Source organism: Electrona antarctica, assembly GCF_951216825.1.
Source record: "Electrona antarctica genome assembly, chromosome: 17".
In the NCBI taxonomy this organism is placed as follows: Eukaryota; Metazoa; Chordata; class Actinopteri; order Myctophiformes; family Myctophidae; genus Electrona; species Electrona antarctica.
In genome coordinates, this window is record NC_136798.1 from 16819076 (window position 1) to 16835065 (window position 15990).

The window sequence follows — 15990 nt, forward strand, 5'->3', positions numbered from 1 at the left end:
AAAATGTAAAAACAATAACAAATCGGTTTGGCAACTTATGTATCCTCTAATGCACCATGGACATTGAAGGAGGTCGAAGTTGAGAGAGAAGAGAAGATCGCACGCATGTGAATGTGTATGATGATGAATAGACCCACATGATCTCACATGGAGGTAAACACAGTACACGTGCTGCTACTGACTAATACACACACAGTCACATGTTTGAGCAGTTAGCAGTTAGCACCGCTCAAAAAGAGACCCAAGCAAAGGCCAATTATGATTAGCCTAGTAGCCAAAATATCCTGATTCTGTGTGCAAGTTGTTTCCCATGGTTTGAATTTGTTTATACTACTTCAAATTATTGTGTGTGTAAAAAAAAAGTCAGTACAGAACAAGCAGAATGTCTGTCTGTCTGTCTGTCTGTCCAAGTGGGATTGTAGATCGGGTGTTTGTCAGTAATAAAACCTTTAAAATTACATACTGGACATGAGGCAGACTTGCAGGTGAGCAATAAAGTTTAATGTGTTCCAGGCCTGGACAACATGGGTGAAATAACTGAAGAAAAGAAAAACTCAAACAACATAACTTAATAGAGTGGTGCTGGAATCAACCAGCCTACTCTCTACTGAACCATTTCCCCTTTATATAGACTCCTGACTCCACCCCTGGCTAAGCAGTCAGCAAATCACAAAGCATTTAGCAACACCCAAGATGCTCCCCCTAAAGCAATCAATCAGAGCTCTCTTCAGGGAATCAAGGCAGTGTCCCAATTACAGCAGGTCTGCATAGATAAACAAAAGTATATTAGATCCACATGTCACAGCAGAATGTGCACCTTCTGTGGGACTGAGAATCAACCTGTTACAAATACAATACAGCAACAATACAATGAATGTGTATTGTTGAACAGCTTACATTACTCTGACAGAGGCTGCTCTGTCTGTCTGTCTGTCTGTCTGTCTGTCTGTCTGTCTGTCTGTCTGTCTGTCTGTCTGTCTGTCTGTCTGTCTGTCTGTCTGTCTGTCTGTCTGTCTGTCTGTGTGTGTGTGTGTGTGTGTGTGTGTGTGTGTGTGTGTGTGTGTGTGTGTGTGTGTGTGTGTGTCTGTGTGTGTGTGTGTGCGTGCGTGTAGATCATAATCATGATCAAACCTCAATCCATAAAAGCCAATACACCGGTGGTCAATTCATGGGGGGGTCCCTCCCTCTTTTTTTGGGGGCGGGGAAAGGCAAAGGGGCATGTGGAGGCAAAGGGTTGGTAGATGGTAAAACAACAAAGCCCACCCCCCCACCCCCCCGTGCCTGACCGTAAGTTTGCAAAGCTTCTGATGCTAAATTCAGCATCGCCGTAAGACATTCCACCCCGCTACTCTGATTCTGTTCCTGCATCCTGAGAGCCCGCTCCTGGTCTTCCAGCCGACGTCTCTCGCTCTCATCAGCTCTTTCCATTTGTTTCTTAATCTCCTGAAATAACACATTATCAGACATGTTAGCGTCAAAGTCAAAGTCGTACGATTTGTTACACACGTTACTGCAGTGAATTTTGTTCTTTGTATCAGAGCACCCCAGACCACAGAAAATCTAGTGAATGTTCAGGTTTTTTGGGTGCAATTGAGCTCAGAAAACCTACAAAATAAATAAGAAAAATTACAAAACTTATGCAATGAAATTAAATGAAACTAAACCTGAAGAATATATATAACTAGGGATGGAGCTCGATACCCGAAAAAACCTGATAACAAGCTTATTGAGTACCCGATATCGATATCAAGCCTGTTATCGAGCGGCCCATGACATCATTTAAACAATCAAGACAAGAGGCGATCCAGAAATAAATGTAATCATCCATGCTGGCACAAACTGTCGGTCTAAAAGTGTATGGATACCTGCCAACCAGTGCTGTCCGGGTAAACAAAATTATGCTTTAAAAGTGACCAGTTAACAGTTTACCTTTTTGTTTAATATTATTTTATTGGTAAAATGTTAGAATCTCTAGTAAAAGATACTGGTTCTGTTCAGAATTTATTGAATCCGTCTTTCCACAACATAATAGAAAATGCTCGATAAGAATCCGGCTCGATAAGTCAGATCAATAAGGTGCTCGTTATCAATAAAAATACACCATTCATAGAATCACTTACAGCCATCAGCTTATCGTTCTCTGCTTTGGCTTCTCTCTTATCGCTCTCCATCTTTGCGTTGAGCTGCTTCATAGCCTCCTCCTGGGTTTTCTGCTGATCAGCCATCTTCCTCTCCAGTTCCCTCTGTTGATCAGCCATGGCCCGTCTCTCTCTCTCTGCCTCCTCCCGTTTCGCTTTCTCATCTGTAGGAAACCAATGACACAGGAAGGACCATTCAAAAGAAAAACACCATCAGCTCTGTGTTCCCTCAACCAGCCTTGCTATACATCCCACATACAGTATATCCACTATCTTCTTAGGTGATAGCTTTTGCAGTTATGTCATGGAGTGGATACTTTGTAGACCTGGGTATTAGTGTTAAACCTTAACAAGTTCCATGGCTAAACCCAGAATACTAGACTAGACACTAGAGGACAGAACCCCCCCCCCCCCTTGATTAATTTACTGGCTGACTCTTTAATATACATATATTTACCTTCTGCTTTCCGCTGTGCCTCAGACAGGCTTTTATCTGCTGCCAGTATGGCCTTGCCGACTATCGCCTTCTCATCCAGGTATGTCTTCAGCACCTCCTGGTGCACCTCCTGGTATCGCACGCACACGCACACGCACACGCACACGCACACACACACACACGTCACACACACACACACACACACACACACGTCACACACACACACACACACACACACACCTCATCAACTGACCGTATGCAGACCGCATCCAACTTGCCAGCAAGGTGCTACTGTAACTAGGTGCAACTTCCCATTGACAGCTCATTCATCCAAACACAAAAGTTCTATCAAATTGTATTAAACAACGTCAAACTCACCAACATTGCAGCTGTACGGAAAGCTTAAATTATCCTCTTTCAATCTGTAAAGTTTAACTTTAACGACCGTCCGACGGGAGTTTTCATTAATGCACGGTAAGACTACGATGATTAGTATTATTGCCATCATCTGCGTGGCTCATTCTTTTCCAACGTTAAGCTGTGTATGTGTTCAACAACCATGCAAAATAACACTGACAACTATGTAGTGCCAAAAGCTTGCCATCCTTAGCAACGGTTGCTAAACTATTTGGATTGGCATTGGACAATAGCTTTTGGGGTGGGGTTTAGCCAGAGTGGTATAGACTAGGAGAGTGGCGTCATTGAGGGGGCAGAAATCAGCGCTTGAGCGCTGTTCATGCAGCCCTGGAGTGTGACAAGGTGGAGTTTGAAATACTGTACATTGTTTTCAATGAGGGCGGTGCAAATATCAGCAATTCTAGGCATGTGTGCAACATGACAACTGTTCTGTATACTATTGTACAGTAAGAACTAAAGTCTCTGTAATGTTTATGTTGTACTATTACAAAAAAGAACGATCTAAAATAAAGGAATTTAAGATCATGGGCTTTTGCCTGTGTCCAGTACATTCTGCCAACTTCCGGTTCAGGACATTGTCAGTCTTCGCCATGCTCTTCGCCAATAGAAGTCTACTGTATGTAGAAGAGCCGCCAATGGACTGGCCCCATGAAGTGAACGGAGTTGTCGTAACTCTCCTTCAATGGCTCTGGGTTTAGTGAAGGACTGATTGTATTCTGCTTGCATGCCTCCAACATTCTCTGACTCTCTGAAAGTTGTCAGGAATCTGACTTACCTTGACTCCTCTGCCTTCTTTACGGCTGTACGTATCAGTCATCTCCTGGAGGTCATTGCGGAACGTTTCGTATCCTCCAGGGACCGAGTAGAGACCACACTCCAGCTTGTTGTCCAGAGGTTTAAAGACGTGTTGGATGATTTGTTCACATGCCTTCCTGGACTCGTTGAAGTTCTTCTCACAGATCTGATTGTATTCCCCCTGAAGTACACTCTAAAAAACACAGTGGTCACCATGAACATGTATATATTCTCAAATGGGTTCATTTGTATAGTGTGCTCCAAATTGTATTGCTCAGTGTATATAAGTTAATTCTTTACTCATCCAGTATATAATCAGCTCTATGATTTTGTTTTTACGTCCGGATACCCCGTCCAGGACAGGCTTCAGACACGCCTCGCTCCTCAGGAGACTTAGCTCAGATCTGAACGCATTTGATTTGGCGTTAGGAACCCGACCGCATGCCCTTGCTGACGTCGACCCCAGGCAGGGTTCAAACCCACAACTTCTGCATGAAAGGCATATGCTCTCTCCACTACACTACTCTATAATTTGACTAGTTACGCTGTAGGTGTTTTAAAAGTGATGCATTAAAGGTGATGGAAACACACAACATGATAGCAATGAATGATGATTTCCGACACATACCACAAGCTTCTTCTGATATTCTTGGTTGTCATCTCTGAAAGAACGTTTCATGAAGAGTGCCAGGGCCTCTGTCTCACTAGGCACATGGATAGCAGACAGCTCCTCCATGGTGTTGGTGGGGAAGCGTACTGACTTCATCCTCTGTACATAGAGGACCCGGGCCTGCTCAACAGCTTTGGCATTCTCAATCTCAGCCAGTGCCTTCACAGCATTATCCAGACAGGGAACCTCTCCACTACGGATGGCTTTCACGTATGTCTCTAACAGTTGACCAAGCACTGTGGAAGATAGAACCATTCAGAAAGTGTTCAACCAAGGCTTGGAAGTATACCGAATATTACGTTATATTCTCATAAATCATTAGAAAGGTTATTTTAATGCAGTGATACAAATCATTGAATTATACTTGTATTTTCTACAAATAGAACAATGCTCCTTACAAAAGTAAGGTAGGTTATGTGATAAAAACTAAAAGAAAACAAATAATTGTTTTACAAAACAGTACATACAATTTCACTTCCACAATGATAAGTAATTTGTCCTGGAACAACCGCATCCTCTCAAATAGCATTAATCATTAAAAAAAAAAAAGGAAAATAAATTATCTAATATTTTGACCATATACCAGCCCTAAATTCTTGACAAACGCTTTGAATGCAAAGTGAGCACAGATAGTATTCGGTCACTGATTTAAATCCCTCACATGCTGTATGGCTGCAGTGTACCTTTATTTAAATCCCACTTACTTCTGCCAGTGAACTTTATGACGGCACTGAGAGTCTTGGTGTCAGACTTGGTGTAGATGTGTTCAGTGAACTTGTTGGCCTGTTCAACAAAGTCTGGATCCAGTTGATCATCAGTCACTTCCTCCATTCGTTGCATTATCTTAGGCTTGGCCGGTCTCTCAAACACAAAACAATGGCGAGGCAAGAAGAATTTACGTAAGCAGGCGCGGGGTTCGTTGTACTGCGACTTCCCACCTTTGGCAAAATGAAACACAAACAGAACACAATATACCTTTTAAGTGTAAAGACCTTCTGATGCCTATAGTTTAAATGATTGAAATCTCAATTATATTCAAATAATTTTCAGCAGTTCATGAAACCTTTAATCTCCTTGAGACCGTGTTCCAGGTATTCGTCTGCTGTACAGGGTTTCCCATCAATCTCCAGGAGGAGTGAAAAATCTCGCACAGCCCACACAAACGAGGGAAGGTAACGTACCATCGTACGATCATCATCCTTCTCCTTCGACTTAATTTTGATATTCTTTGTCAGTTCTGTCACATAGCTGTAAGGGGTGGTGTTAAGGATGACAAAAGAACGTCACACAACAACACTGGGTTTGTAAACCGTTTTACAGGAGGGTAGACTGAGCAGGGATATACTTAGAAACTGCAAAATGTACTTTTAGGACAGAAATATGAATATCTAAAATTGTCCTCCCAATATTGTGATATTGATTAGTTAGTACTAGTAGTAGTAGGCTACTCATTGTCGTGGACAGACAAGTTGTGGACAAGTTGCAGTCAGTGTTTTACTGTTTGGAGGAGGCAAGATTCATGTACTTATTGGCCAGTTTATGACACAAAAAAATCTTGTAAGAGTTTGGAATAAATACATAATTCCAGATATTTTGCCATTTATGGTTATTTCATCAGTTACATATATCGTGATATATCGTTGATGAAATCTCTTGGAATATATTGAATATTGCATTATATTGAAAATCGTTATATTATCATTATCGATATCGTATCGTGAGGTACCCATGTCGTCCCACCCCTAGTTTTCAGTAACTAGCACAACACTGATGAGCTAAATGTAATGTGAAGGATACTGAAGGTTCTCCATGGATTTATTATCAATGGTACCCATGCTGTTGTAGACCAGGGTGCTGCTGAGCAGAACTGCCATGGCAAAGATCCAGTTGTCATTCTTCGTATCTCCCTGAAACCACAATACATTGTTTCGATTTACTCTGATCACCTGTAGTTCATAGTTTGCCACCCTTTAGTTTCACATTCATGTTTAAATGTTTTTTAACAGACAGCCATTCATTCATTCATTCATTCATTCATTCATTCATTCATTCATATGGTGTCCTAGAACAATTTAGCCAATTTGTATAATCCCGGGTGTCGAAGATTTACCTTTTGACCTGTGTGTCCTACAATGATACATTGTGTAATATTTTTGGGGGCGTTTTCATGTGTGTAGAACATGGTCGTGAGTTAAATAAAATGAATGATGAGAATCCATTTCTGATGTTTGTGGGTCAATCTCACCTCTCAATCTGTTTGACGTTTCTATCTTTTCAATACAAGGGCAATATGAGTATCAAAACCACCAACTTGCGACAGGCATTGTCCCCCTTCAATAAAACATGAACTATTTCAAAGTAAATAATAAAGTCGTTTTTATTTTTTCAGGTATATTATGTAACGTAGGCATATACAAGGCTTATTAGCCAGGGATCTTAGACACTTTGCTGAATACAGATAACTTTTAATTAGAGCAATCGTTGACAATTGAGGGCACAATGTGTCCTGATTGGCACCCACACAATCCTCTTCATTACTGTGTCCTGATTGGCACCCACACAATCCTCAAACGCCTCCCCGGCATCCTCCATGTGGAAAGACATCGCTTCTCATTGCTTCAACATGTCATATCTATTCATGTATTGCAGCAGCAAGCTTCACTAGAGCAAACAAGGGGTCCATTTGGTTCCAAACTATCATTTAGCTGGGGACCCCCTGGAACTTCCTCAAGGACCCCTGGGAGTCCCCGACCCCACTTTGGGAACCACTGGATTAAGTCACTAGATATAGAATAAAATAGACAGTTGGGTAAGTATGAGTTAGATACTGTCCATGCCCCACCCGCGGCTATGCAATAGCCGTTGTACCTGTGTCAGAGTAACCGTGTGTATCTACCCGGACAGGGGAGGATGTCGCACCGTCTGACAGTATAAATGTGACACGCCGCTTTGTTTACAGCATTTACAACGCTGACGAAGGCCCCTGGCCGAAACACGTTCGTTGTGTTGCTGCTTGCAGCATACCTTCCCATGTAAAGATGAAACAATAAAGTGCCTTCTTCTAAAATGTGTTTCCTGACTGTGCACCCGGTAAAATATTCCAAGAGACTGAGATAGCTGGAGTTGTGCGTGCTTCTTCCTTTCGAAAGAGTAACCGTACCACCCATCTGTGTCCCTTTTCTGGCCACATATGGAGATGTCTGTATCTGTCTCTCCGTGTCCCTTTATTCTTATATATGGAGTTCTGTGCCAGGCATACCCAAATATGGAGTGTTGTGATGTCAGAACAGGACAGCTCCATATATGGACCCTGGGACCCTGTCCAGTGTCCAGAGCCCTGGCAGAAGCTTTTGTGGCGGTTCTGGACACTCCCTGTGGGGGTGCGGAACACGTGTGTTGAATTTGAAGTCGATGGGGCGAATGGTTCTCGAGTTACGTGGATTATAGCCGTACACACGTACAGACAGAGACAAGGTGCATTTATAAATCAGATAAAATGCAACATGATTTGAACATGAAACAAATGGTGTCTCACCTTCTCAACATCTCCCAGGCCCTCTGTATCCAGCAGCACCAGAGTGTGGTCAGTCTTTCTGGGGTGAGGTACACACCACATCCAGATGCCCTTTGTCTTGGATTGGATGGTGGATCCCAGAGGGAATCCTTGAGTACAATAACAACAAACCAAATTACATTAAAAAGATATTTCAACCATACTGTCCATATTGATTGTTTGTAAGGGCAATAACAATTTGAATTCCAAGTCATTCTTGCTTTGATACAAAATGAAGACATTTTCAGATGGAAAAGTAACTATATGACCAGCAATGTTATTTATTTAAAACCTCTAAAAACACATTGAGGGCGAGCCCTCAACTACTGGTTCTATACTGGAGGTGCTAGGGACTCGTAGTGAGATGCTAATGTTGCTAGTGCTAGCGAGATGCTAATGTTGATAGTAAAATGGTAAATGGTGCATTTATCCAATGTGCTTTACATGAGTAGATTACATTCACCCATTCACACACACACATTCATACACCGATGCAAGGAACCAACCTGCACATCAGGAGCAATTAAGGGTTGCTCAAGGACACTTCGACACTAACCCTGGGGAGCCCGGGTTCGAACTGGCAACCTTGCGGTTCCCATCAGGCCACTCTACCCCTGAGCCACTGCTGCCCCATTACACTACATGTACCTTATAATGAAAAAGCTCACCTTTGTTTGCCCCAGCCAGCTTGTTCATAAGGTAGGACTTTCCGGTTCGGTACATGCCCACTACTGACACCACAACCACTTTCTGCTCAATCTGCTGTAAAGTCTCCAGAGCACTGGGAACCACACGGAGACTCCCTTTACTGTCACTCTCTATCAGACATACTGGCTCCTCCATGCTGCAGGCTGCCATGACGGTCACTGCTAGTGGAGAAAACACATCATAATAAAAAAAAACACAAAGAGACATAGTATAATACGTACACTTCTACCTAATGATTGTGGAATTAATGCTTTATTTTAAAAGGGAAACATCAACATATTATTGTATTGTGTTTGCCAGGATGTCATGAGTTGTGGCCATGGCCATCAGAACCCATGCAGGCAATTTGCAGGGAATATCGTTAGATACAACACACAACATGCCATTCAAATATGGGGTTTGATGTTCATGATCAAGTCACACAATTAAAAACTGGAGTTAATCCAAAGTGCTCTCCAATCAAGAAAGCCACTGCAGTACAGAGTGAAAGTGAAACAAACAATTACAAAATCAGGATGCCAGGATGTCATGAGTTGTGGCCATGGCCATCAGAACCCATGCAGGCAATTTGCAGGGAATATCGTTAGATACAACACACAACATGCCATTAAGTTAACCCAAAGTGCTCTCCAATCAAGAAAGCCACTGCAGTACAGAGTGAAAGTGAAACAAAAAATTACAAAATCACAGAATTTGCAGGGATGATCGTTAGAGGACCCACAACATGCCATTCAAATATGGAGTTAGATGTTAACAGGCTTGTGAATTGAACCGTCAAACAATAAATGGGTCTCCTTATATTGAACAAAAAGATCAATCAAAAGGCAATAACTTTGTACAGGTACCATACAAGAAACTTTCTTAATGTTTCTTTTGTAAAATACAAAAGAGCATTATTTGTGAACTGTATCAATCAATGTGATCAATCAATCTCTGGTTTATGAATCCATGTCACACTGCCCTATAAAAAGCACAATGAATGCACACATGCAACTTAATTGGTTAAGGTGGTGCGGATGGGAACAAAGTTCTCTGCCCCCCTGACCCTCAGCACAGGAGCCCCTCAAGGATGCGTTTTGAGCCCCCTTCTCTACTCCCTGTACACCCACGACTGTGTGGCTTTGTTCAACTCAAACCAAGTGGTCAAGTTTGCAGACGACACCACAGTCATAGGCTTGATCACGGATGACGACGAAACAGCGTACAGGAAGGAAGTAGAAAACCTGGCACAATGGTGTCAAGAGAACAACCTGGCTCTCAACATTGACAAAACAAAAGAGCTGATCTTTGACTACAGGAGGCCTCCCAGAGATCACTCTCCTATCCAGATCGGAGGTGCTGCAGTGGAAAGGGTCAGAGAGTTCAAATTCCTGGGAGTGCACATTACTGAGGACCTCACCTGGGCAGTGCAGACAGAGCGGGTGGTGAAGAAAGCACAACAACGCCTCTTCTTTCTCAGAAAACTGAAGAAAGCTGGAATGGGTCCAAAAGTTCTAAGAGCTTTCTACAGAGGCACCACAGAGAGCATCCTGACTGGTTGCTTCACGGCCTGGTATGGCAACTGCACTGACCTAAACCGCAAAGCATTGCAAAGGGTTGTGCGGACAGCCGAACGCATCAGCAGATGTGCTCTCCCCCCTATCCAAGCCCTGTACGATGAACGCTGTGTCAGCAAAGCTCGAGGAATAATGAAGGACCCAAGTCATCCCAACCGCAGTCTGTTTGAGATGCTACCACATGGGAAGCGGTTTCGCAGTCTCAAAGCCACTGGAAATAGACTGCAAAAAAGCTTCTTTCCCCGAACAATCAGATACATGAACGAACTGATAAGAACCAAAGTGTATCAGGGAAAAGGAAAACGCTAGCACCCCCCCGCACCTTTGCCCCGCACCTTTTGCCCTTTGCCCTCGCACTATTGAGCTCAAATTGCACCTCTCTAAAACGTTTTTGTTGTATATTTATATTGAACATAGTCTACTGTGAAGTTAAAAAATAATAATAATAATAAAAGAATACTATAATAATAATAATTGTCCTACTACAAGGAAAACATGCACATGTACATATGATACTCTTTTTCTACACTTGTTTGCTCTTTTTTGCACTATATTCTATTTTGTTTGCTGTGTTTTGCTGTTTTGATGTCGTATTATATTTTTGCACTCTATATTTTTTTTTGTTTGCTGTGTTTTGCTGTCTTGATGTCGTATTATATTTTTGCTGCTGCATTGTCTGAAGGAAGCCAAACAAAAATAAGTTTTACTCTTATGTACCTGTACACAAGATGTAACAATAAAGCACAACCTTGAACCTTGAACCTTAATTCATAATCATGGTAGACACGTCTCTCTCACTGTCTGTCATGTCACTGCACTATATCTTATCTATCATCAGCACTATCATGGTAAAACAGAGTATAAACTAGAAAAAGTGCCCTTCTGGGCACAGGTCTCCAGTCTCCACCAGGAGGATAGGACTGTGTGAGATGTTTGGCAAAATGTTTAGGAGTAATATAAATAAGTAATATGTTTGCCTTTGATGGCAATTGGATGATTTGAGGCATTTTGTTCCAAAAATGTGTTTTGCAAAAATCAACCAGTTGGTGGCGCTATAACAGGCCAATGTGAAAAGGGTGGGATATATTCCTCAGCCTAGTAAGAAAATGTGTGAAAGATTTGACGTAAATTGCATGCTGCGTTCATGATTTGAGGCTTTTGTTCAAAACGGGGCAATCTTGCAAACTGTGAAAGCCAATTATAGCCAATTAGGATGGAATATGAAATATCGGACAGATCCGACTTGAGCACATGACCATAGAGATACTGTGTAACGATTTTTGAGATTTTTGGACAGAATCTGGAGGAGTAATATCCAAAAATGTGTTTTACAAAATTCAGCCTCCTGGTGGCGCTATAAAAGGCAGATGTGGAAAATGCAGGTCAAAGGTTTGTTCTTTGCCCTTTAGGGAGTGTGCATGCAACGTTTCACGCAGATCGGTGCAGTTTTAGGTAAACAATGTGAAAAGCTGCCTCATGGTGGCGCTATAACAGGCCGTTCTGGAAAATGCGGGGCAGAGGTTCATCGTTGGCATCCAGGGAGTGTGTGTGCAAAGTTTGGCATCGACCGGGTTAACGGTGCCGGAGATTAGCTGGTAACGGACGGACGGAAGGACGGACGGACGGACACACACACACACGGACGGAGTGCAAAACATACTCTCTCCCCATGCCTTCGGCCTGGTGGAGACAATGAGGCTTGTAGCCTTCCCAGACATGCTTATTGTCTGACTAGTACTACACAAGGCTAACCTGTACCAGCCCCATTCAACATGTAAAGTACATCATCATACTGATGATAAAACATGCTCAACTACACATTCACAATTCAAAATATGTGCCTCATTTGACTGCAGCGTTTATTACAGGAAGACTAGAATGAAATAAAGACAATGTGCTCTCCAATACCCCAAAGTTCTCTGAGCGCCTTGTACACCACCCCTCCAAACACTAATCTATAGTGTAAGTATTGTAATTCACCACCAGGTCTTACCTGCTGTGACGGAGAGGTGGAGTGTTGAGACTCAGGAGCCTTTAGGTTCTTCAAGTGGGGAGATGGGTTGGAAAAGGCTTCATATACTGTACACACACATATGTTATCAGTGGGTGTGTTGCACACTTGGAGGTGGATTAATTCGTGACCAATGATGGCTTTTCATTGTGAAGTGCTCAGTGCAACAATTCAGGTACTTTCAGTTTCAGTTTGACGAGACCAAACTGTCCTTGTGTGGAAAGGGCAGAGTCATAAAAAACAAACAAACATTGTACTATTCTTATCTCAGCTCCGCTAGCAGGACGCCCATGACTATAAATGAAAGTGCAAGCATTCATTTATAAGAAATGTGGGTGGATGATTTCCATGAAACCATGTGGTTTCAGAGAATAACCGTCCGATACACAGCTCAGCATATTTCTTGTCAGTAGGCTGGGGTGCAAAACCCAAACTCAACTGTACAACAACATGCCATACTATTAGGGATATTAGTGATACCAGTGGTCCTTGAGGGGGTTCCAGGTGGTCCCCTGCAGCTAAATGATAGAGAGTAACCAAATTGACCCTTATAGATCTTTAACTCTTGAGAGCATAAAATGAAACGAAATTTGTTTTCATTTTAAGCTCTCAAGAGTTACATTATTGTTAAACATCTGTATTACTAAATTTACAAGAAGTCTACACAATTAGAGAATGTAGAAGAATTGTCTTTCCTGTTCTCTCCTAATGGTACCAACATCAAATACAGCATGGAATTGTGGATAAAATCTTACATTTTGGTTCTGAGAGGCTCAATCTCATCAAATTGTGGTGGCTCAATTGCCGAAAAAATAATGGGCCTTGACATGAAAAAGGTTGAAAACCACTGCCCTATAGTACAGCGAGACTATGGAGAATATACCATCAGCATCAACAGATTTGACTCATATGTTTTGGTCATGTCCAAACCTGGTGGATTACTGCAGGTCTATTATTTATGTATTTAATACTTCGATGAGGCCTTTAGGAGGGCCATTCGAGCCGTAAGTGGAGTCTGCAGTACTACCGTTGCCCAGCGGTGGAGCCTGCAGAACCACTGCGGCTCAAGAATCCACCACTCCTGAATGAAGTGTCTGGTGCTGGGAGTCTGGTGCAACGCACAGGTCCTGGCGGTACTCCTGGTGAGAGCAGGAGTGGACCTGGTGAGACGTAGGAGGCGCCCGGACAGGAGGCAACCCACAGAGCCTAGTCCCTCCACATACCAGAATTGTACCTCTCAGTCCCGGCATAGTAGTTCCCAACGGATTGTGCGGCCCTGTCTTTCCCTAGTGGTCTGATCGAGGGTAGCTACTGGGACGTAAGTCGGGACTTGATCACCCCGGCTGGGTCACCCGAGTGAGGGGTATGATGTTTGAGAGACCCGAAACCCCGATGACCTTGGGATACATCACTGAGGATACGTCCCAGTTGCATCCAGGCGATGTTATTTTCGTTCTTGTATTAAGGTTTTGCAAAAAAAAGAACAGACAAAGGAATTGAAAAGACAAAGGAATTGAAATGAAAAAAAAGCATAAACAACAAAAAAGAGAGAACAGGGCATGATGAGTTACACTGCTAGAGACTAGAATATATCATAACTAGAAAAAGTGCCCCTCGGGGCACAGGTCTCCACCAGGCCAGGTCAGGTTGTGGCCTCCTGGTGGCGCTATAATAGGCCAAGGTGAAAAGGGTGCCATTTATTCTTACACCATTGATGGCAATTGGATGATTTGAGGCATTTTGTTCCACAAATGTGTTTTGCAAAAATCCACCTGTTGGTGGCGCTATAACAGGCCAATGTGAAATGGGTGGGATATATTCCTCAGTCTAGTAGGAAAGTCTGTGAAAGATTTCATGTAAATTGCACGCTGCGTTCATGATTTGAGGCATTTTGTTTCAAAGGGGCCAATCCTGCCAACTTTGAAAGCCAATGTTAGCCAATTAGGATGGAATATGAAATATCGGACAGATCCTTCTTGAGCACATGACTATAGAGATAGTGTGTAACGATTTGCGGGATTTTTGGACAGAATCTGGAGGAGTAATATAAAAAGAAATGTTTTGACCAGGAGGCCACCAAAGTCGGCCTCCTGGTGGCGCTATAACAGGCCGTTCTGGAAAATTAGCTGTTCACAGACGGACGGACGGACGGACAGACACACGGACGGACACACGGACGGACGGACGGAGTGCAAAATATACTCTCTCCCCATGCCTTCGGCCTGGTGGAGACAATTAACGTGGAACTTTTGTTGTTGAAACGTACTAAACCCTTCCAAAGAGCACCTGGTTGCAGTTTGCCATATTCACAGACCCAAGCAGCGCTTCTTCCTCTATTACAGACCTGGGCATTGTACGGCCCGCGGGCCGACTCTGACCGCTCCGCGAAAGATTACTTGATAATCAGAAAATAAAACATAATTTCTAATTACTTTATGGGTGGACTAAAACCACATCGCTTTTATTTTGAAGCCCACGTATATTCTCACAGTGCACGCAATCTGCACGTCAACTGTGCATGTGAATTGCATGTGATTGAGAACCTGTCTTCCTTCCTTCACCCCCCTCAAAAGCAAAAACGTCGTTTTGGATGTATTGTTGACAACATCGTTGGTGAATGCAAATAGCCATGAAGCATGCAGCCAGAGCCGGATTTACCTTGCTGAGGCCAAATGTTTCTGTTGTTCTAAAACAATGCCATTTCTGCTTTTTATATATAAATAAAATTGATATTATGCATAATTAAGTTCAGCCTTTTGGCCCGGCACTACAAAATAATTTCTGTTTCTCATTTGGCCCCTTGGGAAAAATAATTGCCCACCCCTGCTCTACCTAACTTAAAACGTGTTTTAACATTAATTCACTCATTATGAGAAAAGTAAACAGGCTATCTTTTTGTATGAGGGAACCGCCGAACCGGGCCTTGGATCAAGCCTGTCATACAATTATTTGATCGATTCTGACAACTGCGTATCTAGACAGGCTTCCTTGGACACTTGTAGATGGCCCTATTTTCGTCATTGCCTTACATTATCCCTAAACGTTTATTGCCCTTTTTTGGTATAAAAAAAAGAAAGACAAAAAGAAAAACATTTTAAAATTGCTCAACTAGCCGAACTAAATGTTGTGAGCTTGTAGATCGGCTGTTTTTTTTTAAATAGTAAAAAAAGGCAAAGAGGTTTAGAGAAAATAAGGCCCTTAGCCTTCCTGAGCCAAATAGTATGTGGAGTTCTGTGTGACCAGTAGGCCTACATGTCCATAGTGATACATTGACCTGTATGAGACCATTATAAAATCATTTCATCTACTGTATTATTGCAGAATCAGCAGTGTGCAATAGTAGCTCGACACAAAACAATCTCATAAATGTATTTTATATGGTCACACTGTTCGCTGCTGTATCATAAGTGTGTGTGACACAATGAATCAACCCATGAATCTTAATCATGGCTCCATACTGTAGATTGACCTGTTATTATCAGATAAAACCATGTTATCTACTGTCTAATTGCCGAATCAGCAGTGTTCAAAGAGTAGCTCGGCACATAAACTCATAAATGCTAGACACAACTTTACTTTCAATTGTTTTGTTTGTCAGGGATTAATTTCTAGGAAATGGGCTGACTGACTGTAAATGGTAAATGGTGCATTTATATAGCGCCTTTATCCAAGGCGCTTTACATAGATTGTGCATTACATTCACCCA

The 15990-nt window shown here is 42.5% G+C and overlaps 1 protein-coding gene across 1 annotated transcript; it reads right to left on the bottom strand.

Annotated features, from left to right (window-relative positions):
* Positions 1-752: 752 nt before the first annotated feature.
* On the bottom strand, positions 753-12321 carry LOC306941007 (guanylate-binding protein 1-like; the record flags this gene model as incomplete). Its single annotated transcript, XM_079526310.1, has 12 exons — positions 12267-12321; positions 8678-8875; positions 7992-8119; positions 6254-6363; positions 5520-5704; positions 5161-5394; positions 4415-4692; positions 3767-3979; positions 2596-2704; positions 2121-2302; positions 1350-1443; positions 753-763 (listed from the first exon to the last, which is right to left on the bottom strand). Exons 2-12 carry the CDS (start codon positions 8865-8867, stop codon positions 753-755), a joined length of 1734 nt encoding a protein of 577 aa, XP_079382436.1. The 5' UTR covers positions 8868-8875; positions 12267-12321.
* Positions 12322-15990: the final 3669 nt, after the last annotated feature.